The sequence below is a fragment of the Peromyscus leucopus genome, chromosome 1 (assembly GCF_004664715.2).
Source record: "Peromyscus leucopus breed LL Stock chromosome 1, UCI_PerLeu_2.1, whole genome shotgun sequence".
NCBI classification, from domain to species: Eukaryota; Metazoa; Chordata; class Mammalia; order Rodentia; family Cricetidae; genus Peromyscus; species Peromyscus leucopus.
The window spans coordinates 105,851,254-105,877,222 of record NC_051063.1 but is presented as its reverse complement, the minus strand read 5'-3'; the positions used below and the strand labels follow the sequence as shown (position 1 = coordinate 105,877,222).

Sequence of the window (25,969 nt, the reverse complement as noted above, 5' to 3'; positions counted from 1 at the left end):
CAGCCACCCATGCATCATCTCTTGCTTCCAATGTGCTGGTCTGCCCACGGGCATGTCCCTTCCTCCTTCTTTCCAAGGTGGAAAACTCGGGGTGACCAGTCAGGAAAGGGGAGACTGACATGGTCTTCTACAATGTAGTTGACTCAGCTTCTGAGGAGAGGTTGGGGCCAAAGAACACAGGACAAGGCTGAGCTTAAGCTGAGGCTCAGTCGGCCCCATTGGTTGGGAGAAAGAGAAGAGAAGAGAGATAAAACAGAATCGTTTCATTTATTGAGGTAACATGTATGGAGCTGCCCTTTTGTGCCAAGACAGGGGCTGGAGTTCATTATAAAGCATGAGTAAGAGGCTCCCTAATGGAGCCCATGTGATGTGAGCACCGAGGCTCCCAGGCTGTCAAGGCTGGGGAAACTGAGACTCAGGAGGATGACAAGGAGACCTACCCTCAGTGACAGTCAGGTAGCCAAGAAGGACTGAGCTCTGCCTTCCTTAACTCCCTTCTGGGCTCCTTTGGTATCGATGTCATAGCTCAGAGGACCCAGGATCTAGAAGGAACATAGGATGGGTGCCAGGGCATAGTTAGCTACACTTCCTTTCCAGCTCAGAGGGGAAGAAAGGACATCAGGGAGCAGGATGAGGGCATGCACAGGGGAGGCCTGGGGTGCTGGCTTCTTTCACGTTGTCACTCGAGGGTAAAGGAAGAAGAATTGTGTTCTGCTTTTCCCTGGCTGTCCTTTGGTCATGTTTGAGTGACATTAGAACTGTGGGTGGAGACCTCAGAAATGATTCTCTACTTGCTTTTCTTCCCCAACCTAGAGACGGGCAGACAGGCCAAGGACAGGGAGACCGCAGAGCTTTGGCTGCAGCAGCAAGGCCCAGGGCTAGGAGCCGCCTCCTCTTCCATCTTGCCAGCCGGAGCTGAGTTCCTAGGAGTCCAGGGTGGCTGTGGAAGTCCCCTCTCACCACAGCCCCTCCAGTGCACTGGACGCTGCTTTGTGGAAGTCCCCTCTAATCACAACACTCCTGCAGGCTCTCGGATGCAGCTGTCCTCTGGCCGGAGTCGCTTAGCAGAACTCCAAGTGCTGGTCAGTGGGGACATTGAACTTGAGCTTGTGTTCCTCAAAGAGCTTGCAGAGCTCCTCGATGTAGCGCTGGTGAAGCTGGTCCACCTCCTCCTCTGAGGGCTGTGGTGTCATCTGCACCTGGATGGGCTTCCCCACTGCAAGGGACAGAGGAGGACAGTGGTCTAGAGTGAGTCTCAGGAAGCCTGGGAGCAGGGGCGACCCCTACAGTCACCCCACAAGGTGTCCCACCACCACCCCCTGCTCTCCTGATTTCAGACACTCTGGACTCTCCCCGTCTCCTCCATCTCCCTCACCCCATGTATGTGGATAAGTGTACGTTCACGAGCAGGTATATGCATGTGGAGGCCGGAGGTTAATCTCTGGTACTGTCCCTCAGATGCCATCAACCATGTTTATGGACACACAAGTCTTTCATTGGCCTGGAACTAACTGATTGGGCTAGGGTGGCCATCTAATGAACCCCAGGATCCTTCTGTCTCTGCTTCCCGAGTGCTGGGATTAAAACCATGTGCCACCACACCCAGATTTTTTCATAGGTACTGGGGTTTCAAACTCAGTTCCTCTTACTTGCACTTTACCACTGAGCTGTCTCCCTCGCCCCCAGGCACTGAGTTCTAAGGTTTTAGGACGACTCACTCCAGACTCTCAGTATACTAACAGCCAGCTTTCGGTATGCTGGGCAATGTGCATGCACTTTATATGCATTCTCTCCCTTAGTCCCAGGCAAACAAAACCTGTCATTATTCCTACTGGATACAATGAGGCTCAGAGAAGTTAAGTCATTGATCCAAGTAACCAGATGCAAGCAGTACTAGATTTTAAACACTAGGGGTGCACACATGTGATTCTGAGGGTTCAACGTGTCAGAACTGGAGGTGCCTGCACTTCTAGATTGGGGTGGGGGTGTCACAGCCCAGGTAGCCCTTCTTTCTTCTCTGCCATGTGCACTGATATGTAATGCTCCATGGTCAGAGGGAAGAACCAGGAAGACTCTTCTAAAACTTCTGAATCTGTGTGGTTGTGCAAGCAGTGCCCTCTCCTCTTGGAAATCTCACTGGAGGCAGCAGCAGCAGCAACAATGTTCAAATACATGAGGACTGATATCACCATACGAACCAGTAAGGCCATTATGCAAGGATTACCAAATCTATGCTTAACTATGGGTGGATGGGTGGATGGATGGGTAGGTGAATAGATGGATGGGTGGGTGGGTGGATAGATGGATGGATGGGTGAATAAATTGATGGGTGGGTGGATGGATGGATGGGTGGGTGGATAGATGGATTGAATGGATGGGTGGTAGATAGATGGAGGGGTGGGTGAACAGGTAGATGGGTGGGTGGATAGATGGATGGGTAGAGTTGAAATGAACAGAGTCCCCTCTACAAATGTCAAATAGGAATCAAGAAGAAAACAAAAGAGAAGTCCAAATAGCTGAAAAGTTGTGCTAAGTCTCTACACCCAAGCTCAGGTTCATTTCTTACAGGAAGAGCCCCCAGAGTCTAATGCAGAGTCTATTGATTATTGGTTGGCACACAGATTTTTAAAACGTTCTTTTTTGTACACGTATGTGTTTGTGTGCATGTGTGAGCATATGGGAAGCCTAGGGTCAATGCTGAACATTTTCTTCAATCATGCTTCATCCTGTTTTTTTGAGACAAGGTTTCTCACTAACCTGGAGCTTGCCAAGTGGTAGACTGCCAGCCACCAGACCTAGATAGAGGTCCTCCTATTTCAGTCCCCCTCAGCCCTGGGATTACAGTGCATACCACCCAGCCTGTGCCTGGCTTCTATATGGGTACTGGAGGTCAAACTCACATCTTGACGCTTGCTCAGCAAGTCCTTTATCAGTTGAGCCATCTCCCCATCCCTGCACAGAATTTTAACATCTCTGCTCTCTGCTTTCTTTTCACAGGCCTCACTCTACCATCTGGATCACAATTAACCCCTCCTTCTCTGGCCTAACGAAGGTCAGATAGACTCCGGTTACAGCCTCAGCTCTGTCCCTCAAAGGCAATGCGAGCTTTGGGAATTTTTTGTTTGTTTGTTTGTTTTTTTTTCTGGAGCTGAGGACCGAACCCAGGGCCTTGCACTTGCTAGGCAAGCACTCTACCACTGAGCTAAATCCCCAACCCCGAGCTTTGGGAATTTATTTAACTCCTTTGGGCCTCACTTTATATCAGTGAAATGGAGATAATAGTCCCTACCTCAAAGGTTGCTAGGAAAAACCAAGCTTGAGAATGTCAAATGACAAGTGTAATGTCTGACACATGGCAGGTCCCCTGCTGTCCCTTCTTGAGAATGAGTACTCAGCCATCAGTATCTCTCGTTGAGAATGAGTACTCAGCCATCAGTACCTTTATATCTGTTAAAGCTCTTATCACAGACTTCCCTCTGGTAGGGTTGTCTACGTGTGGGTGTGCATTCCTGTCTAGAATGTGAGTCCCATGAGGATGAGGGCGTATCTTTCCCACCCTCAAGCTCCCTGCAGCATCTAGCCCAGGCCCTGTTCCTGCAGCCTGCCCTGGCCAGGCTGGATCTCAGCTCACCTACGGTGGTGATGGGCTGGCGGAAGGGCATGAGCCCGAAGCTGTACTGGAAGATACCACGGCCATGGAAGAGAGGGAGGGAGATGCCCATGATCTTCTGCAGTCGGTTCTGGACACAGCGCAGCCAGGTGCCATATGTGTTCTCAACTTGGTTAAACAGGTTGTTCTCCCCGAAGGAGAAGATTGGCACGAGGGCTGCCCTAGAGGACACAGGGGAGTATGGGAGAATCCAGAAAGGCACAGATGGAAAGGTCACCCAGCCAGGAACTGGAGCGGATCTGCCTTGAGCCCTCTCTGACCTTCAGAGAGCCTTTTCAGGCTCCCAGTCTCTCATGTGGCTACCATGATGGGTAGATCAGAAGTTCTAGAGCCTCCTCCTCAGGGAAAAACATTTTTACTTTTCATCTAGAAAAATCTCCTTGTGCCAGCTGGCTGCTCGGCTTCCTCAAAGATGCCTCTCCCAGTCCTACCCTCCCAGATTCCCAAAGGTCCCAGGGCGCACACCAGTAGCAGGAAACATGTCCCTTCTCACCACTGATTCCCCCAGTCTCCTTTATGGAAATGTATCTAGAAACTCGGCTGTGAGGCACCAACTTAACAATTTTTGTCATATGGCCTGAGAATCTCCTTGCCAAAACAGAAGCTATAATTATCTTTGCTGTCTCCCCAACCCAGAGTGTTGTCCCCAGAATTCCATACCCATGTATCAGGGCAAGCCTGATGAAGCCCTTGCGATTCTTCAGCAGCAGCTTGTAGGCTCCGGGCCTGGCATCCAGTGCCTCCTGGGAGCCCCCAACGATGATGGCTAGCAAGTTCCCACCACCCTTCCTGTTCAGGATGTGACCAGCAGTCTCCTTTTCTGATGTGACCAGCCCTAGGGAGAGAGCAAGGTGGGTCAGACACCAGGCGAAGGGGCAGGACTGTGAAGATGAGAACAGCCCAAGAGAAAAACCATCAACAATGCTCACAGAGCCAGGATTCCCCCAACAACACCCCCACCAGCTGGGGATCTCTGAACCCTCTTCCTCCTCCCACCCCAGCATGGGCTTTCCCAGCACAGCGATGCAGGAAGTTCTTCTTTGGGTTTAGCCTCTGCTATTGCTGAACAAGCACTTGGAAGGAACACAGAACTATTGACAGCCTGTTCCCAGATGCCTCTGCCTACCCAGCAGCCTCATCTTCCTGAGCTACTTGGGGCCGGGGTGAGGAGACTCACCCCCGCTCATGATGTAATCCCGGAAGAAGGGGGCCCGGAACCACAGAGTCAGCATCATCAGGTAAGGGCGGATTCCTGGGAAGAGTGAGGTAAAGCCCGTGCTTTCAGTACACAGGTTGAGAAAGGCTCCTGCGGCCAGGACTCCATGGGGGTGGAAGCCGGCGATGTAGTTCTGGGAAGGGTCCAGCTCAGCCGTCTTGACCAACTGCAAGAGACAGCAAGCTGGTGATGAGCAGCAGGGTCTGTATGCCAGTCCTGGCTCTTCTACTGGTCTGTGTTACTCTGGGACTCAGAGTCTCAGGTTCATCATAAGCCTGAGCTTCCTGGATGCTTCTGCAGAGAGAGGTGTTGTGTGGGACAGTGGATGATACATCGGTGCTGAAGGTTTCACAGACCAGGTGCTGGCTTTGGGCAAATTGTTCACCCAGGCCTATGTGAAGTTGGAATATTTGACCCTGTCTCAGGAAGACCCTGTCTCTTCTGCTGAGAGGTTCAAGTGAGAAGGGACCGGAATTCCTAACTACTGGGTGGGATGCTGTGATGGTTTGAATGGGATTGACTCCTATAGGCTCCTATATTTGAATGCTTGGTCCCTAGGTGGTGGAACTGTTTTGGAAAGGACTAGGAGGTGTGGCTTTGTTGGAGGAGGTGTGTCACTGGGAGTGGGCTTTGAGGTTTCAAAAGCCAATACCGGGCCGGTCTGGCTTTCTCTCTGCCCCCAACTTGAGGATAAGCTCCCTACTATTACTCCAGCGCCATGCCTGCCTGCATGCCACTGTACCTCCTGCCGTGACGACCGCGGACTAACCTCTGAAACTGTGGGCAAGCCCCTGGTTAAGTGTTTCCTTTTATCAGTTGTCTGGGTCACGGTGTCTCTTCGTAGCGATAGGAAAGTAGTGAATACACAAGTGAAGGATGTGAGGGCCACAAGGGGGCCTCACTGTGCTGGAATCACTCCATCTCAACCTCACTCAAAAGACAAGTTGGCCCATCCACCTGAGGAGTGAGTGATTACAAGCTAGACCAGGAACAGATTTTGATCTTGTTGACAGCCCTCGGGGGCCTGAGGCCTGAGACCGGCTCTAGTCCTGTGGAACTGGTGGGTCACGGGAGTGTTTCTGCTTTCCCCAGACCACACCTAACTCCAACTTTACTAACTCTCTGTGCCATGCCAGGGCAGAAACTTACCCTGACTGGTCAGGCCTGAAGCATCAAGGGCCCAGAGTTACCACCGGAAACGGAGTGAGAGCCACATGCCATCCCACAGTTCTCGGTGAAGTGGGGTGAGAAACAGGTATGGCTGGGGCTGAGGAGATAGCCCACTGTGTAAAAGCATTCACTGTGTAAGTGCAAGGGCTTGAGTCTGGATTCCCAGAACCCATGTCAAAGTCAGATACACGGCATGGATGGCCATCATCCACAGTGAGGTGGGGGCAGAAATGGAGACTCTCTAGAAGCCGGAGAACTAGCTAACCTGGCCTGAACAGAAAGGAAACAGCAGAGACCCTGTCACAAATTAGATGGAAGGCAAGGACCAGCTCCTTCAGTTGTTCTCTGATCTCCACTAGTGGGCCATCACACACACACACACACACACAACACACACACACACACACACACACACACACACACACACACACAGATCTGCCTGGGTGGTAGCCAAGTCCAAAGATCATTGCTGGAGGCTGGGTTCTAGGTGGCGCCAATCCCTTCCCACTGCTAGGAACCTGCTCTCCGGGTCTCAGTGCCCTGTGCTCTGGGAGCCACAGCTACGGGAGCTGAGAACAGCCCATATCTCCTGGCACGCCTGGGCAGGAGGCGTCCTGGTAAGACAGGTGGCAGGGACTTTGCACCCCCTGGGAGAAGGGCAGCCCTTTCCACCGGCTAAGCTTTGCCAGGTGAACCGTCACCCTGTCAGCAAGCTGAAACTCACGGTAGCTGTCTCCCTGGGCATGCTTCTTGCTGTCTCTGAGGCCACCGAAGCAGCCGGCCTCAACATCCTGACAGTAGAGATGAGGTCCTAAGCCTGTCCCCATGCGGACTACAGAGCTTCCAATCCTCCTGTCCTCAATCTTGAGTTGACCTCTGACAACCCCTTACCACACGGCAGAGTCCACCAAACCCCTCCAGAGCACGGCAAGCCCCTCCCTGCAAGGCCTGCAGGAGCCACAGGCAGGGGGGCTGTTGCCTTCCCGGACAAGGCCTAGCCCCTTCCCCTAGTACAGAGGGGACCTAGGAGATGATGGAAGCCCCAGCAAGGTCAGGGCTCTAGCGTACGCAGGATCCTGCCAATGCTGCTCATTCCTGCTCCACACATGGGAACGCTTGCTATTTACATTCTGCACCTCTGTGGAAACAACTGGACATTTGTGAAAAAGCAAAACAAAAGAGAGCAGATCTCTCATCCCAGGAGCCCCACTGCCAAGGAATGATTTAGCCTACAGGATTGTTTGCATTCTGGTCAAATGCCATCCGAGCCGTGCCATTCACGGAAGCATCAGTTTTTGCTAACATCAAGAACTTGTCCACCAACAGGGCTTGTCTGGGCAAACTGGGAATGAGGCAGACGAGGGAGGACTCCGGCCACAGAGGAGTGTGAAGCAAGCCAGGATGGCATGTTACGTGAACAGCAAGAAGCAGGGCAAAGTGTGCAGGACATGGCAAGGGGAGAGGAGGGGACACCATGGCTAATGGCTGCACCAAACACTCATGGTCCGAGCTGCTCCCAGGGATGGGATCTGGGGTGATGGGTATGCCTAGAATGGGGGAGTAGGGACTCTGTGTGTGTGTGTGTGTGTGTGTGTGTGTGTGTGTGTGTGTGTGCGTGTAGGTCAGAGGACAACCTCAGGTATCACTTACGTCCTTTGAGACAAGGGTCTCTCATTTGGCCCAGCATTCACAAGTGAGGCTACACTATCTGGCCAGCGAACCCCGGGGGTCCTCTGTTTCCACCCCAGCGACAGGACTGAAGTGAGCATTACAACCTGGCATTTTTACACTAGTACTGGGCATCAAATCCGAGTCCCTGGGCTTGTGAGGCAAGCGCTTTACTGCCTGAGCCATTCTCCAGTCCTAAAACGAAGTCTCTCATACCTGCTTTTTTGGTTCTCTGGAATATTGAACAAGAACACATCACTGCTTTAAATAAACAAGTGAACAAATGAATAGTTGCACCCTTGGTAACAAAGCATCTGTGTACAGAGAAATATCCTGGTGAGGATGGGGACCAAGTGAGCTGGCATTTGCATACGTATTTACATGCACACATGCAAGTGTGTGCACTGGAGGGTGATTGTGGTCCCACTGAGGCCCAGTTTGAGCTTTCCCAGAGGCGATGTCTACTGTGCTAACAGTTCCGCTGCTCCCTGTTTCCCTGTGGAGCTCAGAGGTTGTGTGGCCACACACGATGGGAGAGAGGAGATGCTCTGGGAGAGCAGACCGAGGGAGAGAAGGAAGGAAGTCAGTGGGAAGGGCGGCTCCTCAGAAGGAAGGCACCTCGACCCAATCCTGTCCTCACCTGGATTCCACCGCAGGAGAGGGAGCTCTGGAGACCTAAGCTAGGAGTCCAGGAGCTCATCCCAGGGCTGTGCCTGGCTCCCGGCTCCTTGGTGCCTCCTCGGTTGCATTTGCTAACAGGACAGCGGCGACGCGTCCCTGCCAGGCTTGTTGCAGGTTCCCAGGAGGCGGAGGAAGAAGAGGGGAGTTGGTGAAGTACACAGGTCCCTCTGCAGTTCCCTCAGTTCTGCTAGAAGAGGGGAGGGTGGCCAAGCGAGGTGGTGGGTGGAGAAGTCCTGGCTGGGCCTGGCACTGGGCAGTGGGGCGAGAGAAGGGGGCAGCCGGACTGCTGGACTCTGGGACCCCTCGTTTTTTGTTGGTGTCATCTGTATACCGTGAGATCCAGGCTTGAACGCGTGTGGTCGGGTGCACCCCGGACAGCTGTGCAACCTCACCAGTGCACCCCGGACAGATGTGCAACCTCACCAGTGCACCCCGGACAGCTGTGCGACCTCACCAGTGCACCCCGGACAGCTGTGCAAACCTCACCAGTGCACCCCGGACAGCTGTGCGACCTCACCAGTGCACCCCGGACAGCTGTGCAACCTCACCAGTGCACCCCGGACAGCTGTGCGACCTCACCAGTGCACCCCGGACAGCTGTGCGACCTCACCAGTGCACCCCGGACAGCTGTGCGACCTCACCACCAGTGCACCCCGGACAGCTGTGCGACCTCACCAGTGCACTCCGGACAGCTGTGCGACCTCACCAGTGCACCCCGGACAGCTGTGCGACCTCACCAGTGCACCCCGGACAGCTGTGCAACCTCACCAGTGCACCCCGGACAGCTGTGCAACCTCACCACTGATCTAGAGCACACTCCCGGCTCCAGAAGGGAACCCATGCCATTGTGACTCACTTCTTTCTCCCCAGCCCTGGTAACCTCTGATCTGTTCTTCAGCCGGTTTGCCTGTTCTGGACAGTGTATAAACGAAGCCATACACATACGACCTTTGTAACTGGCCTCCTGGACTTACTGGCCTATTTCCAAGGTCTCTTTCATGCTCTGTCACAGATCAGTACTTCACTCCTTTTTTATGACCAAATAATATTCCATCATGTGGACAGACTGTATTTTGTTTATCAGTCACTGAACACTTGAGTAGTCTCTGCTGTTTGGCTGTTAGGAACAACGTGGGCCTGATAGGTATGAACATGTTTTCAGTTCTGAAGGAAGGTTCTGAAATACTGCTTTTAATTGCAAGGTCCTTCTCCATGCCTGCACAGAAGACCCGAACATCACACAGGGCGCTATTATACTACTTCAGCCCCGTCTCTCCACGTGTGCCCTGTGTCTTCTCAGACCTTCTGAGGCTCCCATGCTCCAGAGTCCACTGTCCTCTCGGCTCTTTTGGGACACACCAAGCACCAGTACTGCTAGCTTGTGACACTTCCCAGGGCCCTAGGGGCTGGCTGCCGTGTGAGAGCGCCCTTGCGCAAGTGAGCAAATGGAGGGCAGAGGGGATAAGAGAATCGCCCCAAACCAGAGGTGACTTGGATTTGAGGCCTGCCATCTCCTTCAGAGAGCACAGGAGGGATCCAGAAAGCCTTTGCTTCAGGACACAGGGCATTCAGGACTAGCTTTGGAGCTTTCTAGTCAACCTTGCAAAATCCGGGTCCCTCCCCTAGGCTTCCGCATCAGCAGCCTATTCAACTGCTTCAACGGCAAGTGGATCAATATTCTCATGTAGGAAAAGCGGTTCGTGGCCTGCCTGTGCACATAAATCACTTGGCAGGAAGACAGGGTTTGATTCAGTACATCTGGCGCTGGCCTTGGGTGTAAATTCCTTGTGTGTATGGATGTGTGCAAGTGTGTATGTATGTGTATGCCTGTGTGTATGGCTGGTTGGGTGGACACGTGTGTATGCAGGGCTGGAGCGACTTCCCTGTATCCTGCCTCACAGTCAGATGGGTGGATGAAGGAAAGGCTGGATATTTTATCTGTGCCTGCTTTTAGTTTCCCAAGTGGCCCTGGGTCCGGGTTTGGCCTCTCCAGATTCTCAGCTAAATTCCCTGCCCCACCTTCCTGCAACACAATGGGGTCATTTGGCGGACACTCACTGCCTTCTGTGGATATATCCTTCATTTCTAAACTCTATTTCCCCTCCATCCTAAACAGCTTATCAAGATACACTCTGCAAATCTAGTAGAAGGTGTGTTTCTTATGGTCCATACAGCACTGTAAGTCTTGCCACTGAGACTATTATGGAGTTGAAGACATACAGCCTGTATAAGCCCTGGGAGCTGGGAAGAGTGTCTCAGTGGACGAACAGGCCCAGCACCGACTTCGTGCCAGGCACAGCACACACACCAACCCCCTCTGTCCTCCGCTGCCAACCCTGAGAACATTTCTGGTATCAGCACCCCAGTGTACAGAGGGGAAAACTGAGACCCTTGGTCTTTCTCTGGCTCACACAGCTAATGAAGGGGCAGAGCCCAGGCATCCAGGCCCAAATGCAAAGCCCTGTCAGACTCTGTGTGAAAGATGGTGGGGATTAATGAAGTGGATGTGCTCCGATTAGGGCCCCTGCACTGGTGATACGGCTTAGTTCGGAGAACTGGGACCGAGAAAGTGAAAAGAAAGCCAGGGAAGAGCCCAGACTGCAGGGCCTTTGCGCGCTGCTACAAAGGTGGCTTTTATCCCAAGGCAGGGTACACTGTGAAAGCATGGATAATGAGGTGGGGGGCTGTGAAGCCAGGGCAATGCAGGAAGAGAGAGGTTCTTGGTGGGACTTAGGGCAGAGGGAAGGAGGGATGAGTCAGGGGGAGTTTAGGACCCAGGACACAGGTTCTGGAGCAGTGGTCTTCACTAAGGGGATGGAGTTTGCCATCTGCCCCGCCTCGTCTGTCTCTGGGCATTGGTACTGGTGCATAGTAGGTAGGTGCCAGTCAGAACAAAGGACTTATCTAGTCCCGATTGCCAATAGGATTGAGAAAGACTCCTGGAAGCTACTTGCTGGGAGGGACAGGGGCAGGGACGGGATGGGGTGAGAGGTGATCTGCATTGTACCAAGCTGACTCTGACAATGATCAGTGTGATGTGCTCAGCATTTCCTGACCCCAGGTCATGGTCCTGGTCACAGAACTTGGTCCCTACCAAGGTCTTGGCCTGTGTAGAGTGTGTTTATTCTGGGTGATGAAATCTTCACAGGGACACCCTACTCCTGGCCCCGTCTTTCACATGCGGTAGGGACAGTTCCCTCTAGGAAACGGCCTGACTCCTCCTCACCATTAGCTCTTAGGGAAGCAGTAAAGATGACTTTGGAAAGCTCCGTGGTACAGGCATAATGTCCTAGTTTTGTTTGATATTTCCACCCCTGGAAGCTAGTTTGTAAAAATTTTAGTAACAAATAATCAAAACTTGAAAATCATCAGAAGATGACCGCATTTGATGGGGAATGCAGAGGCTTGTGGGTGGTGGCTGGAGGTGTCAGCAGAGCTGGGAAGGAAAAGTGCCCAGAAGAGAGGGAAGGTATCCTGGAGGTCAGTGGAAAAGGAATTCTGCAGGCCACAGTCCCCTCCTGCTCACTCCTATTCTAAGCCAGGCACATCCTAAGAGACCAGCATCTCTCCCTCTGCTGGCCACTCACTGGTATCACCTGCCCATGGCCAGCGCTTCTGCACTGAGCCTGGGGTAAGTAATAAACAACATTTGAATTTCTGCAAATCAGGCGGGGAGCCCCCTGGCTGTGGAAGGATCAGGAAGACCGTGGACCTCCTCGTTCGTTATCATTTCTGTCAGCCCTGCTGCTGGGAATCCAAGTGGGAAGAAGCAAATGTCCTCCAGAGCCCTGGGCTACCGGGACCTGGAAAATGCCAGCTAGCCGTCCTAGTTTTGGGAAGTAGCCTCTAGGGGGCTCCACTGCCCTGAGCCACCTCTCCAGCCACAGCTCAGACTAGCTTCTGCTTTGGTCACACCCAGCTCAGGGGGCTTGCTTGGGGGACTCAGATGAGGAGCTCTGGACAAGCTCCTCGCCTCTGCCTGTGAGGTCCACTCTTCAGGCCTTTCTTCGGGTGAGTCAGGACTCACCAGGTTTCCTTTGACTCTGTACTTCATGCCACTTACACCTTCAAAGGAGGGCGCACCCGCCCAGAGAACTCTGCCCTTCCTGACACAGGGGAGAGGCGAGGCAGGGAAGGGAGGTTAGTCACAGAGGTCAGAGGTCCTGGGGTGAGGACTGCGGACTCTGTCCAAGACGTGTCCATGGTTGCTCTTGGGTCCCAACAAGCTGCGCTGTGCTGCGCTGTGCGCTGTGAGACAGGAGCCCCTGTAGAATATACACATCTGAGGGGCAGAGGTGACTGCCACTCATCTGAGTCCCCCAAGCTAGTCCAGGCTCCCTCTCCTTTGACACTAAGATGCTCAATGCCCTTGAGTGACAGTCTCTGCTAGCTCCTCCCTGCTCCTCCCCAGCCCCTTTCCCTGGAGGCTCTGCTCACTGGAGAGCTAGGGGACTCCTGCATGCCACTGTCACCCAACCTTTGTCAGCCCTTGTGGGGCCCCAGGACTCTTAAAGGCACAGGGTAGGGTCCTTGACTGGAGTCTCCATGACGCAAGCAAGTTGCTTAACCTCTGTGAGCCTGTTTCTTCCACCCATGCTCCTTTGATAGCCCAGGACTTGAGTCCTGGACCAAAGGAAGGGGCGGGACTCTACACCGGGAGGAAGAAGTTGGGTGGGGGGTAAAGGTCAGAGTGTCCAGGGTCCAGGCGGTGTCCTACTGACTTGGTTACATGGTGTGAGAACAGCTATTACTTAGGCTGTCTGAGGACTTTGTCTGCACAGTCTGTTGGAATCCACACTGTCCAGAAGGTGTACAACAACATTTCTGTTTTTTTGTTTGTTTGTTTGTTTGTTTTGAGACAGGATCTCTCTTCACAGCCTTGGCTGTCCTGGAACTCACTATATAGACCAAGATTACCTCGAACTCACAGAGCTCCTCCTGCCTCTGCCCTCCAAAGTGCTGGAATTAAAGGTGCGTGCCACCATGCCCAGCTATCTCTATCTTAAACATGACCAAAACAGAAGCACCGAGAGACTGGGCAAGCCGCCTCGGGCTCACACTACATGGCAGATCTGGATTAGGATCTAGTCTGTCCCGAGCTCCGTAAGCCATGCTTCAGGTACCCAGGCCTGGCCTCTCGCATCCCGACTGCCTTTTCATCCCACCAGTCAGCCCGCACTGCCTGGGCCTCTCAGAGCCCCGTCTATCTCTGTCCTACTGAAGGAGCCCCCAGAGTCTGCTCACTCAGGTTCAGGAATCTGCTCCACTCAGGACCAACCTTCAAGTCCAAGGCCACATGTTCACAATGACCTGGAAGTGCGGTGAATCAAAAGTGCCAGGATTTGAGGACACTCAAGGTAGGAGTTGTCACACTGCTTGCTGATCCTTAGGGACACCGAGGCCAGCATGGGCCAAGCCTTGCCTAAGGATATACTGCCGGCCAGTGATACGGCAGGATGGACTCTGAGACAGTCCTATACCAGTGCAGAAGCCAGGAGCTTGTCCAGAGCTTCCTGAGCTGGTTGGGGTGCCCAGTGTGACCAAAGCAGAAGTTTGTAGAAGAGTTCACTGTGTGACTCAGGTCTTACCCTGGGGTCCCCCTATCTTCTGAGTATAATGTGGGGTCTACTAAGACCTGCTGTTTATCACCTTCACCCGGAACCTTGACTCCTGCTGGCTTTGCCCTTTTAAGACACACATAGCCCCTTCAAGCCACACTTATTCCTCAGCGACCATACTGACCCCAAGTCACAAAGCCAGAGAGACACTATGCTCTTCCACGGGCCTCTCAGGCTCCTGTCTCCCAGCCAGCCTTCTGCTCTGCAGAACCCCCTGTCCCCACAGAGATGAGTGGCCCAGGGGCCCTTTGACCCCCAAAGCCTGGTACTCACAGAGACAGGGAAATAGTCCTTCATGTACTTCCAGATGACCATGCGTCTGAAGAACGGATGGGCCGGCCTCCCTGCCGCGGCTTGTCCCAGTCCAGGTACCACCAGGTGGCATATAGGACAGAGAAGAGCCAGAACCTTGTGAACAGGAGGCCTATGAAGATGGCGATGCAGATCTGGGCTGGGAGAGAAGCAAGAGACTGAGAGCTGTGAGGAAGGCAGTTAGCTCTTCCAGTTTAGCTCTTCCATGACTGTGCCCCCATGCTGGCGCGGACCCCCCTGTCTAGCCCACACCACCGGAGGAGACCAGCTTGCATGCCTCACATATCAGGACATGCCACACTGGCATGGGGCCATCTAAAGGCATTTCCCCCACTACACCGGATCTCTCAACCTACAATGCCCCCACTTCCAGGAAGGCCTTATGCATTCACCAGGCGCTCCATAAATGGAGCCATGGGTTGAATCAGCTTCTGCCTTCTACCTTTGAGAATCCTAGAGAAAAAGGAGACAATTTTCTTTCTGGCCCTTTTCTGTCCACCCTCAGCCACAGCTAAGCCCAGACTCCTTCCTAAGGCCCTGCCATGTGTCCAACTGCTGCAACGCACAGCCCCACAGCTCAGCCAGGCATCAGCTCAGTGAGCTGGCACTATCTCCGGTTCCTGCCCCACCTTACCCACCTACATGGCCAGGGCCCCAGCCACCCCAGATTTCTCTGTTTCCAAACCCAGTCCACTCTGGTTTGTGTGTTGTGGGGACATCACCTGGTTACCCTGGGGCACTGCAAGGCTGGGACCAGGGTAAATGCAGAAGTCTCTCCTGCCTGTGGTTCTGCAACCCTTGTTGCAGGCAGATCCTGATTATCTCAGGTGCAGGGGGTCCATGGGGCCACACCCCACCTGGTGGAGCATCATCCCCATGAATACTACCCCACCTTACTGGTGCAATACCTTTTATTTGCTGATGTTTTTCCTTTCGGCATCATGATCAAACCCTTGGATCCATACATGATAGGCAAGTGCTCTCCCTACCACGGAGCTACACCCAGCCCCCGGATTCTCTGTTTGCTTGTTTTGGTTGTTTTTCTTGTGAAGCGGGGTCTCAAGTATTCCAGACTGGCCTCAAACTCCCTGCGTAGTTAAGGATGACTTTAAACTCCCAATCCTTCTGCCTCTACCTCCCAAATCCTGTGATTATAGGTGTCCACCAAGCCTGGTTTATGCAGTGTTAAGGAGCCAACCCAGGGCTTTGTCCATGCTAGGCAATCACTCTACTGACTGAATTACATCCCCAGCCCTCAGATTCTTAAAGAAAGCCAGACCCCGTTGTGAAGCTCACTTGGAGAAGGTACAGGGACAGACTTGCTGGTTTGGGGGAGGGGGACTTTAGACTGGCGTGAACAAAAAGATTTAGAAGTCAGAGGGTATGGATGAGGGCCACAAATCCTCATCCTGCATGGAGCATCTATGAAGTGCCAACTGCTGGTGGGCCAGCCAGAACGACCAATGAAGTCTTGCCCCCATGAAACTGCTTTCCAGTGTGGTGTTCGGGGCACTTTATGTTTTGTTTGAAAGGTTTGTGTTGTTGTTGTTGCTTTTGCATTTGTATGTGTGGGTGTGCATGTATCTGTGTGTTCATATGTGGATGAAGTGTGCATATGCATGACAATGGGAATCTTCATCAACTGCTCCTCACGTTAGCCCATCATTTCCCACCTTATTCCTAATTGAACCCAGAGCCCACCAGTACTGGCTTGTCTAGCTGCCCCATCCGGCATCCCTGTCTCTGCCCTCTGGGTGCTGGAATTACTGGCAGACTGTCATGCCAACCTGGCATTTACATAAAGTCTAGGGATCGAACTCTGGACCCCACACTTGCACTGAATCCTCTCCCCAGCCCTGTCCTGAAGTTTTTGGATCTAATAAAATGCACTGAACATACAGGGCATTGCCTCACCATCGTGAGCGTACAGCCCAGTGCCATCAGAACATTCTTTTTGCAGCCATTAGTGTCACCTGTCACCAGAACTCTACCCCCCCCAAACAGAAACTCTCCATGTCACGAGACATGGCTCCCCACCACCTCCTCCCACCCACCCATTCTCACTATAATCCTAACTACTCCAGGCACAGCACCGTGTGGGGTCACAGGAATCCTTTCCATTAATGTCCCACGGTGTGTGTTTGCTTCTCCATTAGTAAATACTTATATTAAGTCCACATTGGTCCTTGGTCTTCAATGGCCATGAAATTATTCACAAATACCAAAACAAGGAGGATTCCTACAAACCCAGACAAATGGTGTCTGTGGAAAACCTGGAAGAAAAGACAGCTGCAGCCAGCACTTTGAGGGCCAGCCTGTCCCTCCAGGTGTCTGCCTTCTTTCCTAGCCAGAGGCTCATCCTGCCCTAATCTGTACCGGGCTCCACCTTCACATTAGGCTGGATCCCTCTCAGGGGCTGAAAGACCAGCAATGGCAGTGGTTTTGTTACTTTGTGTTTGTCTTAAATATCTTCAGAGACAGTTATAGAGGGCTTGGAAGCCAGTGGCGGCATGAGTAGGAACAGAGGCCCGCACAGATGTAGCCGCCCTTGGAGGGCATTGAAAGGTCCTCCGAGCAGGAGACAAGGAGGAAGGGAGGCTGACTTAAACTGTATCTATTTATGCTTTTTGCACTGGAGAAGAGCAGCCGCTGCCATAGTGTGTGCCTGCAATTAGAGTTCTTAGAAGCTGAGGCAGGAGGATTTAAGCTCAGGCCAAGCATAAGCTACATAGAGAAAACCTTATTTTAAAAAAATTCTGTGTGTGTGTGGTGTGTGTGTGTGTGTGTGTGTGTGTGTGTGTGTGTGTGTGTGTATGTGTGTGTATGTGTGGGGGTGGGGGTGGATGTGTGTGGGTGTGGGTGTATGTGGGTGTGCATGTTGAGTCCAGAGGTCAGGTGTCTTCCTCTATCATTGTCCACCTTTTTCCCCTCGAGAGCTGAGGATCTAACCCAGGGCCTTTGGCTTGCTAGGCAGATGCTCCACCACTGTGCTGAGTCCCTAACCCTTCCAGCTTATTTTTTTTGAGACAGGAGTTTTTCACTGACCCTGGAGCTCACTGATTCAATGAGGATGGTTTGGTGGGAATGCTCCCTGATCCTCCTGTCTCCTGGAGCTCACCTCTCCATCCTCTTGTCTCCTGGAGCTCATTGATTCAATGAGGATAATTGATGAGAACGCCCCCTGATCCTCCCATCTCCTGGAGCTCACCCCTGCATCCTCCTGTCTCCTGGAGCTCACTGATTCAGCAAGGATGGTTGGCAGGAATGCCCCCTGATCCTCCCATCTCCTGGAGCTCACCCCTACATCCTCCTGTCTCTGGAGCTCACTGATTCAGCAAGGATGGTTGGTTGGAATGCCCCCTGACCCTCCTGTCTTAGTTGTCCCAGAGCTGGCCTTATGAGTGTGTCCTGCCACATCCAGCTTGGTATGTGGTCACTGGGAATCAGCTCAGGTCTTCATATTTGCACGGTCAGCAGGTTACCAGCTGGGCCATCTCCCCGCCCAACCCCAATTTATTAATGTAAAATAAATAAGTAAAACTTCAGCTATAGCTCTTTCCATTTGGACCAACCTCAAAGTCTCTGCAGTGGTTCTCACTTAATAAGACCCTCTCTCAAGAAGAAAAACTCACTATTAACAGTGGCTACCTGGAAGGAAGGATTATGGGAAGTCGTTTACTTAAAGTTTCCAATGTTGTTTGAATGAGTCATTTTTGCAGAAAGAAAAAAGAAACAAAGTTTAGGGGAAAAAAAAAAAAAAAAAAAGAGCACTTTCCCCTCAACCAGAAAGGTCTCACTTGGCCGTCTGATCCCAGAAAGATCCCTCCACTTGTTAACAGCAAGCCCAGGGTGGGTCTGCTTGGTGATTTCCTTTACCCAGTCTCTACAAGCCTGCGGGTTCTTTTGTTGGTATAATTTGGTTTGGCATTTCTGGAAACAGGGTCTTACTATGTAGCTCTGGCTATTCTGGAACTCACTACCTAGACCAGGCTGGCCTCAAATTCATAGGATCAGAGGTGTGTGCCATTATGTCCAGCTAAGCCTGAGGTTTCTTAAACCCCTGCTTTTTAGAGAGGGTGTGCACACTGGCTATGCACACACAGCAAGCTAGCAGGGTAATACCTGAGAGTCAGTGCGTGGCCCCGCCCATTCAACAACTATAAAACAAAACCAGCTAAGAACAGCACAGACCAACGCCAAGGAATCGTGCTCTCCCATGAGAGAGACGCCAGGGAGGAAAAGAAACAGAACAAGTGAGCAGCCCATCTGGGAAGCATTTGACTCTGGCCTGAGCCTTTGGTGCCTGGTCCTAATTGACTTTCCCAGCTCCTTCGGTGCCATTTTGCAAAATACATCCCATATGTCCAGCTGAACCGGCTGTTCAGATCACACAGTCTTTTCTTCCTCTTCGCACTTCTCTGCCTGGGAAGCTGGGTATGGGCAGGCTTTAGACTCACACTGTATTTTTTCTCGGTGTGTATGTGGTTTGTGTGCATGTTTGTGTGTATATATGTTCACACGAGGGCACACGGGGGATCAGGTGCCCTTGTGGAGGCTCGAGGTTGCTGTGGGTCCTTTCCCCTGTCACTCTCTGATCTCTGTCTTTTTAAACTATCTATGACTCTCTGCTGTTGAGGCAGGGTCTCTCTCCTGAGTCCAGGGCTCATGGATTTGACCAGTTCGCTCTAGGGATCCCTTGTCTCTGCTTGCTTTGTGTTGATATTACCGGCAGGCCAACAGCCCCACCTGGTGTTTGTGTGGGTGCTGGGAACCCACACTCTAAACCTCGTGTTTGTGCAGCCAACTTTACCAACAAAATCATCTCCCCAGCCGGTTGTGGTGGTGTACACCAGTAGGATTTGAAAGGAGGCAGAGGCAGGAGGATCACGAGTTCAAGGCCAAAGAAAAAGAAAAAAAAAATCATCTCCCTAGCCCGGTCCCCACTATTCTTTAAAACCTCCCTTAAGTAGTGCATCTGTGGACACCATCTCCACCTCTCCTCTCTGCTATGACATGTGTATGTGTGTGTGTGTAGGCATGTGCGTATGCATGTGCGTGCGTGTGTGTGTGTGTGTGTGTGTGTGTGTGTACCTGTGGGTGGATGTGTGCATGCACATGTCCGAGTGTGTGTAGAGTCCAGAGGACAACCTGAGTGTCGACTTCAGGAGGGCTGTCCACCTCCTTTTGAGACGGTGTCTCTCATTAGCCTAGGCTCACCCATTAGGCTAGGCTAGCTGGCCATCGAGTGCCAGGGCCCCTCCTGACTCTGCCTCCCCAGTGCTGAGATTACAAGTTTGTGTCACTGTGCCTGACATTTTTACAGAGGTTCTGGGACTCAAACTGAGATCCTCATGCTTTCAAGGCTTGGAGGTCATTCCTTCATCATCATCATCATCATCGTCATCATCATCAAACTAAAAAAATGAGGCCAGCCGGGCGGTGATGGTACACATCTTTAATCCCAGCACTCGTGAGGCAGAGCCAGGTGGATCTCTGTGAGTTCAAGGCCAGCCTGGGCTACCAAGTGAGTTCCAGGACAGGCACTAAGCTACATGGAGAAACTCTGCCTCGAAAAAACAAAAAAAAAGAGGCAAGATGGTAAACATTTTAGCATTTTAGAACTTGTGATGTCAGATGCACACTAGAAGATGCTATGGAAGCTCTTGAGTAGCAGTTTAAAAGTTAATCTTTTAGAAATGACAGAAACTCTTGGATCTTAGACTGCAAAAAAGAAGAAAGAACACCACAAAACAAAAAACGAGACACTCAGGAGGGCCTTGGCCCACAGGCCTGATCTGGTGCCACTGAGACACTCTGATTGCCCGGCCTTTGATCTTCTCATCCGCCACACAGCAGAAACTCAGCTGTAGGGACCTTTAATACAAAGTGGACCTTGTCACTTCCTGCTGGGTCTATGGCTCTCCTTTGCCCTCAGGATAAGGGGTAGGTAACCTCGCCCACTCTTGGCAAGAAAGAGCCCAGCACCCTTTCCTTCCTTCTCCCGCTCCTCTTGGCTGGGGGGTGGGGGGATGGGGGTGTCTGTGCTATACTCCCTGGTCTCGCTAGGCCCTGTCAGAGCAGGGCCAGGCAGGTACCACAGGCTGCATGGCTGGGACAAGCTTGCCCAGTCAGACGTACTCCTGCCCTCAGGGTCACAGGAGGCAGGCTGAACTTGGTGTTCCTCGGCCCCTGTGAGCTTGTGGCTATGGCCTACGTGGCTCTGGGTCTCCAGTGCCCTTTGACCTAAGCCAGCCATGGGCCTAGGCTTCCTGCTTCTGTCTTCTGTGCCCACCGGCTATTTGCTATATCGATACTTCCTCCCCGTGCCCTCTGCCCACCCCTCAGCCCTCCTTCCTCTGGAAGGAGCAGGGGCCAGGCTCCCGATTTACCTGATTTACAGCCTGGGCCTTTCAAGTATGCCGTTTCTCTGCTTGGCTGTGCTAACAGAGGTTCTTAAATGTTTACCAACCCTGGGATAGAGGTGCAGAGCAGTTAAAATGGGCGCTAGAGGCAGGGTCCTGGAAGGCCCACTTTGCAGGAATGAACCCTGTAGCTGAAGAATTGTGAGGTGGCCCTAAGGGAGCATGTACACACGTGTGTGTACATGTGCATATGTGTGTGTGACCAACATGTACCCAGCATGTGAATGTTTTGACAGCCAGCAGTATCTGGACCCAGGCTGAATCCCAGTCCTGGGGTGGCAATCTTTCCCGAGTCTGGTGCCGGCAAAGGAGATTGAGAGTCCCATGTGCTCCCTGCCACGCTTCCTTCGTGGTCCTCAGCCGAGCTGGAGAGCAGCCACACATCAGTGGGTGTGGTGGATCAGGAGTCAGACCCACACCTAAGGAGCCAGGCCAGGTCTGCCTTGGGTTCCCACCTTCCTGCATTTCATCTACAAAGACCCCGTAGGGCAACACTGTCATCCCATCATGTAGCTGGTGAAGCAGAGGCTGGTCCCTTCTTTCCTGGCCTCGGTTCCAGCTCCCTCCCTCCCCACCCCCACAAAGGTAAAACGGAGAGCTTCCCTCTCAGAGCAGCAGGAAGCACGCGCGAGCGAGTGCTATGACAGACCCCAGGATCCTCTCTGCACAGGAACTCTGAGCCCAGCAAAGAAAGCCCCTTCCTGAATCTCTCCATCAAGTATCCTGTGCTTCCGCTGGGGCTGCCCGGCCCTTCCCCTGTACCGGTGACTACCCTCTTACCCAAGGCCAGAAAGGAGAAGACCCACTGAAGGACCGCAAGGGTCTGCAGCCGGCGCTCCCACGGCACCGACAAGGGTGCGAACTCCACCATGCTGAGCTGGTTCCGGAGGCTCCACACACACCGCTCTGCTCAAGGCTGAAGGAGCTAGCCCGGCCCAGCCCAGCCCAGCCCAGCCTTCGCCAGGGCCTCCTTGCTCCGCCCACACTCAGATCCTTTTACTTAGAGGAAATCTTGGAATCCTTCTGCTGGGACCAGACAAAAGGAAGGAGATAGATAGAGAGACCTGTTTGGTCTTTATAAGCCTTCTCAGGCAATGCCTTATCTACCAAACCACCTTTCTGGCCCCCCGGAACCCTCCTCTAGGGACAGTGAAACCCCCCAAGCGGGATGCAGAGGCGGTCCCACACCATGTGCTGCTTTCCTGCTTTTCTCCCAAATCCCTGCTCACCCTCCACAAACAAGCTGCATCAGTTCCTATCGGGAAAGCATCTACCCACGTCTCCATCTGCCGTTCCTCTGCTTATCTAACCAGTAGAACTTTTAGAAAGGCTGTGTTCTGGGCCTTTTCATCTCCCACCCCATGTAGATCACCTCCACACTTCACACATCAACACTCCACAAAACTGCGCTCACAAGGTCGCCACTGACCTCACGCTATTTAAAGGCGGTGGGTGGTCAAGTATGAGATCTCATCTTGGCCCATCGGCAGCCTCGGTCACCATGGATCATTTCACGTCCCTGAAGCCTCTCTCTCCGTCCGGTTTTGCCTCCCAGCTCCCAAGCTACTGTTTCATGGGCTCCTTTGTTCTGCCGCCTCCTCTTTTTCCTCCTCCTTCCTCTCCTCCTCCTCTTCAATTTGAGACATGATCTCATATGCAGCCCTGGCTGGCGCAGAACTCGCCATCTAGACCAGGCTGGCCTCTAGTCTCTGCTTCCCCCGTGCTGGGATTAGAGGGGCAGGTACCACTATTCCTCCTGATTCTTCTTGCCTCTTAAAGATTGCATTCAGGCTAGTGACTTGTTTTCTGTCTCCATAAAAAGGACTTCCAGACCTGGAACAGTTGTGAATTCTTCCCTGCCTCTAGACTTGAAGACCTATGTGGTCACTTGACATTTTCACCAGAATGCCTGGTGGGGACCATCCATCATAGCATGCTCGCCATACTGAAGTTGACTTCCATGCCCTGCCCAGGCCAGCCCTTCCTCAGGGCTTCCTTTCTTATCATGGCAAAGAGTAATTTTACAGTCCCAGTTGCTGAGGCTATATCCAGGGTCACCTGAGATTGTTTTCCCCAGTCACATCTATCCATCACCACATCAGTGCCTTCTTCTAAATGTTTCCCCTTGGGGTGAAGAGATGGCTTGGCCATTAAGAGTGTTTACTGTTCTTGCAGAGGATGCCGGTTCTATTCCCAGTTACCCATGTAGCCAAGTTCACAGTCACCTGCAGCTCCAGCTCCAGGGGATCTGACACCTCTGGCCTCTGTAGGTACCAGCAGTCATATGCATGTACACATGTACACACATATGTACACACTCACACCCAAGAAAAGAATCTCTGTCTCAGTAAAGGTAGAAATTGATTCAAAATGTATTACATGTGGGTTTTTTTTTTTCTATCTCTTCAACAAAATATCCAAGATGGGGCCATGAGCAACGGTGCTTGCCTTTAATGCTACCACTCAGGTCTGCAAGTTCGAGGCCAGCCTCGTTTACATAACAAGTTCCAGGCCAGCTAGGGCTACATAGTAAGACTCTGTCTCTAACAAACAAACAAACAAACAAACAACCCAAAACTGAGACAAATGTTTGTAAAGAAAAGGCTTTTATCTCCAATAATCTAACAATCTCCACTAAGCTTACACCCCCTCCGAGAGAACCACTCCATTACACAAGGAGCTTGGTGGTAGTACATTCATCCAACCGCAACACCATCAATCAGAAAAAAAAAAGTGTGTGCAAAGTGGTGTATTTTCATAAAATAAGATCAGCCCTGCTACTGTTACTCTGTAAGTGACCAAAACAAAGAGCAGAAGGAGCAAGGCCAGCGTCCCTCCGTCCCTGCCCGTCACAGCTCCGTCCCTGCCCACAGTCCACTGCCATCCTTGTCTCTGCTTTGTTTTTCCTTCTAGATTTATGCTTCTGCATGGGTGGCCCAGGCTAGCCTCAAACTTATATCCAGCCAAGGTTGACCTTGAGTTTCTAATCCTCCGATTTCACCTCCTCAGTGATGGGAGCACAGGCATGTACAACCACACTTGGTTGATGCACATAGCAGACAGAACCCGGGCTTCATGCGTGATGGGCAAGCACCCTACCAACTGAGGCCCACCCCAGGACCATCACTTTTTTGCTTGTTTGTTTGTTTGTTTTTCAAGACAGGATTTCTTTGTGTAGCTCAGGCTGTCCTGGAACTCCCTCTGTAGATTTAGGGTGGCCTCTAACTTAGAAATCTGCCTGCCTTTACCTCCTGAGTGCTGGGATTAAAAGCATGTGCCACCACCACCTGGCCATGCCTTACTTTTAATTGAAAAAAAAAATCCCACATAATATATTCTGATCACAATTTTCCCTTTCCCTACTCCTCCCAGATCGTCTTGGCCTCCCTACCCACCCAACTATACATCTTTTTTTTTCTCTCACTTTAAAAAAACAAACAAAAAACAAGAACATACACACACAAAATCTGAAACCAAACAAGCAAAAGACGAATAAAAAATTTGCAAACAAAACAATATGAGACAAAAGTCTATGAAAATACCATTGAGTTCATTTTGTGTTGGTCATGTATTCCTGGCTATGGGGAACGCCCTGAAGTGTGGTAAATATGCCCAATGAGACTCCATTAAGAAAGATGAGTATTTCCTTTGTCATTGAGTACCAATTACAGACAGGATGTTGGTTAGGAGTAGTAGCTTGTGTCCACTTCCCATCTCAGTCCTTGAACCCCAACATCATTGTTTTTAAATTTAATTTTTGACCTTGTTGTTTTGTTTAGGGGGGGTTGTTTTTCTTTTTGTTTGTTTTCCAAAATAAGGTTTATCTGTGTAACAGCCCTGGCTGTCCTGAGACTTGCTTTGTACATTAGGCTGGCCTTGAACTCACAGAGATACTCCTACTTCTGCCTCTTGAGTGTTGGCATTAAAGTAGTGTGTCACCACCAACGGCTTACCTTTTTATTTATTTGTGTTTATCTATCTATCTATCTATCTATCTATCTATCTATCTATCTATCTATCTATTTATCTAGGCAGTGTCTCATGAGTCCAGGTGATCTTAAACCCAGAGCTAATGATGACTCTGATCTTCCTGCCTCTACCTCCCAGGCACTAGGACCATAGCTTACACCACCCCATGTTGCCCCCCCTCCCTCAAGTGCCCTTTCAGCAGGCCTGACCACATCTATCCCTTCTCCCTTCTTTAACAAAACTCTCGCTAGAGGGTTCTGTCCTGTTTTGTGACTTTTCTTCGCAGGGTAAGAGTGCTACCCAAACCATCATCTTCCACCTTTACATGGGTTCTGGGGTTAAATCCAGGTCCAGGCTCAGCAACATGCTCCTCTCTCTGCTGAGCCGTCTTGCCGACCCCTTGTACACACTTTCTTGTCCACTTCTGTGTGGCATGTGCCTGGGAATGGAGTTGGTGGATCATGGCACAGAGCTACATGGCTTTCTGAGGTGGGGACACAAGCATAATATGAGTTTTCAGGTTGCTACTGGTCTAGTCTTTCTTAACGCTATGACTCTTGTTTTTATGGTGCTGGGATCGAACCCAGGACCTTGCCTATGCTAGGCAAGCACTCTACTGTTGGACCCCAAAGTTTAGGGTCTCAAGTGGGCGCCCCAAGAACCCAGACTCCAGTCCAGTTGATGCAACAGCATGAGGATTTTATTATTAAAGCTTCTATATAGAAGGGCAAACTCTGCTCCTAAGAGCAAGAGCCGCATCTTATTGCAGCCCCATAAGAGCTTATAAAGGAAAAACCCACAAGATTACAATTCCCATACAATTTCGTTTCACAAGATCATGGTCTGGGTACAGAGTAATCACAGAGGGGGTACAGTTACATCAACAGGTACATTTTTTCTGAAACCTCAAGGGGGGTATCAGGGCAGGAGTGGAGATTACACAAAGGTCATAGTGGTCCTTCCTGGAACATCTGCAACTATCCCAGTCACAGTCGAGCACATGTCTGAACAGAAATCTCTTTACATTGTTACATTGTGGCAGGGGTGATTGAGTAGTGGCTGAGTCAGGTTGCCCTTGGAACTAGATTTTTAGTTTCTCATTTCCTGGTGCTTGAAGTTTCTCTTTCCTGAGGCTTGGGGGTGTAAGTCTGAAGGGCTAGGGTCTCTCACTACCACTGTGCTATATCCCCAATGCACTGTAACCATGTTGATGAATGTTCTTTTCTGTACTCGTAGTAACATT

General features: G+C 51.6%; 1 protein-coding gene and 1 long non-coding RNA gene across 2 annotated transcripts; one reads left to right on the top strand and one right to left on the bottom strand.

The window, feature by feature from the left end:
* Positions 1–248: 248 nt before the first annotated feature.
* Mogat2 (monoacylglycerol O-acyltransferase 2) lies at positions 249–21,817 on the bottom strand. The gene is given in 7 exon segments (XM_028877494.2): positions 249–1,216; positions 3,632–3,831; positions 4,331–4,505; positions 4,848–5,052; positions 14,297–14,352; positions 14,355–14,474; positions 21,538–21,817. Coding segments are annotated over 7 exon segments (1,002 nt in total). The 5' UTR covers positions 21,629–21,817; the 3' UTR covers positions 249–1,061.
* LOC114698696 lies at positions 1,160–3,119 on the top strand. The gene is made up of 3 exons (XR_003735394.2): positions 1,160–1,248; positions 2,055–2,200; positions 2,998–3,119. It is a non-coding gene; the product is annotated as an uncharacterized LOC114698696 (long non-coding RNA).
* Positions 21,818–25,969: the final 4,152 nt, after the last annotated feature.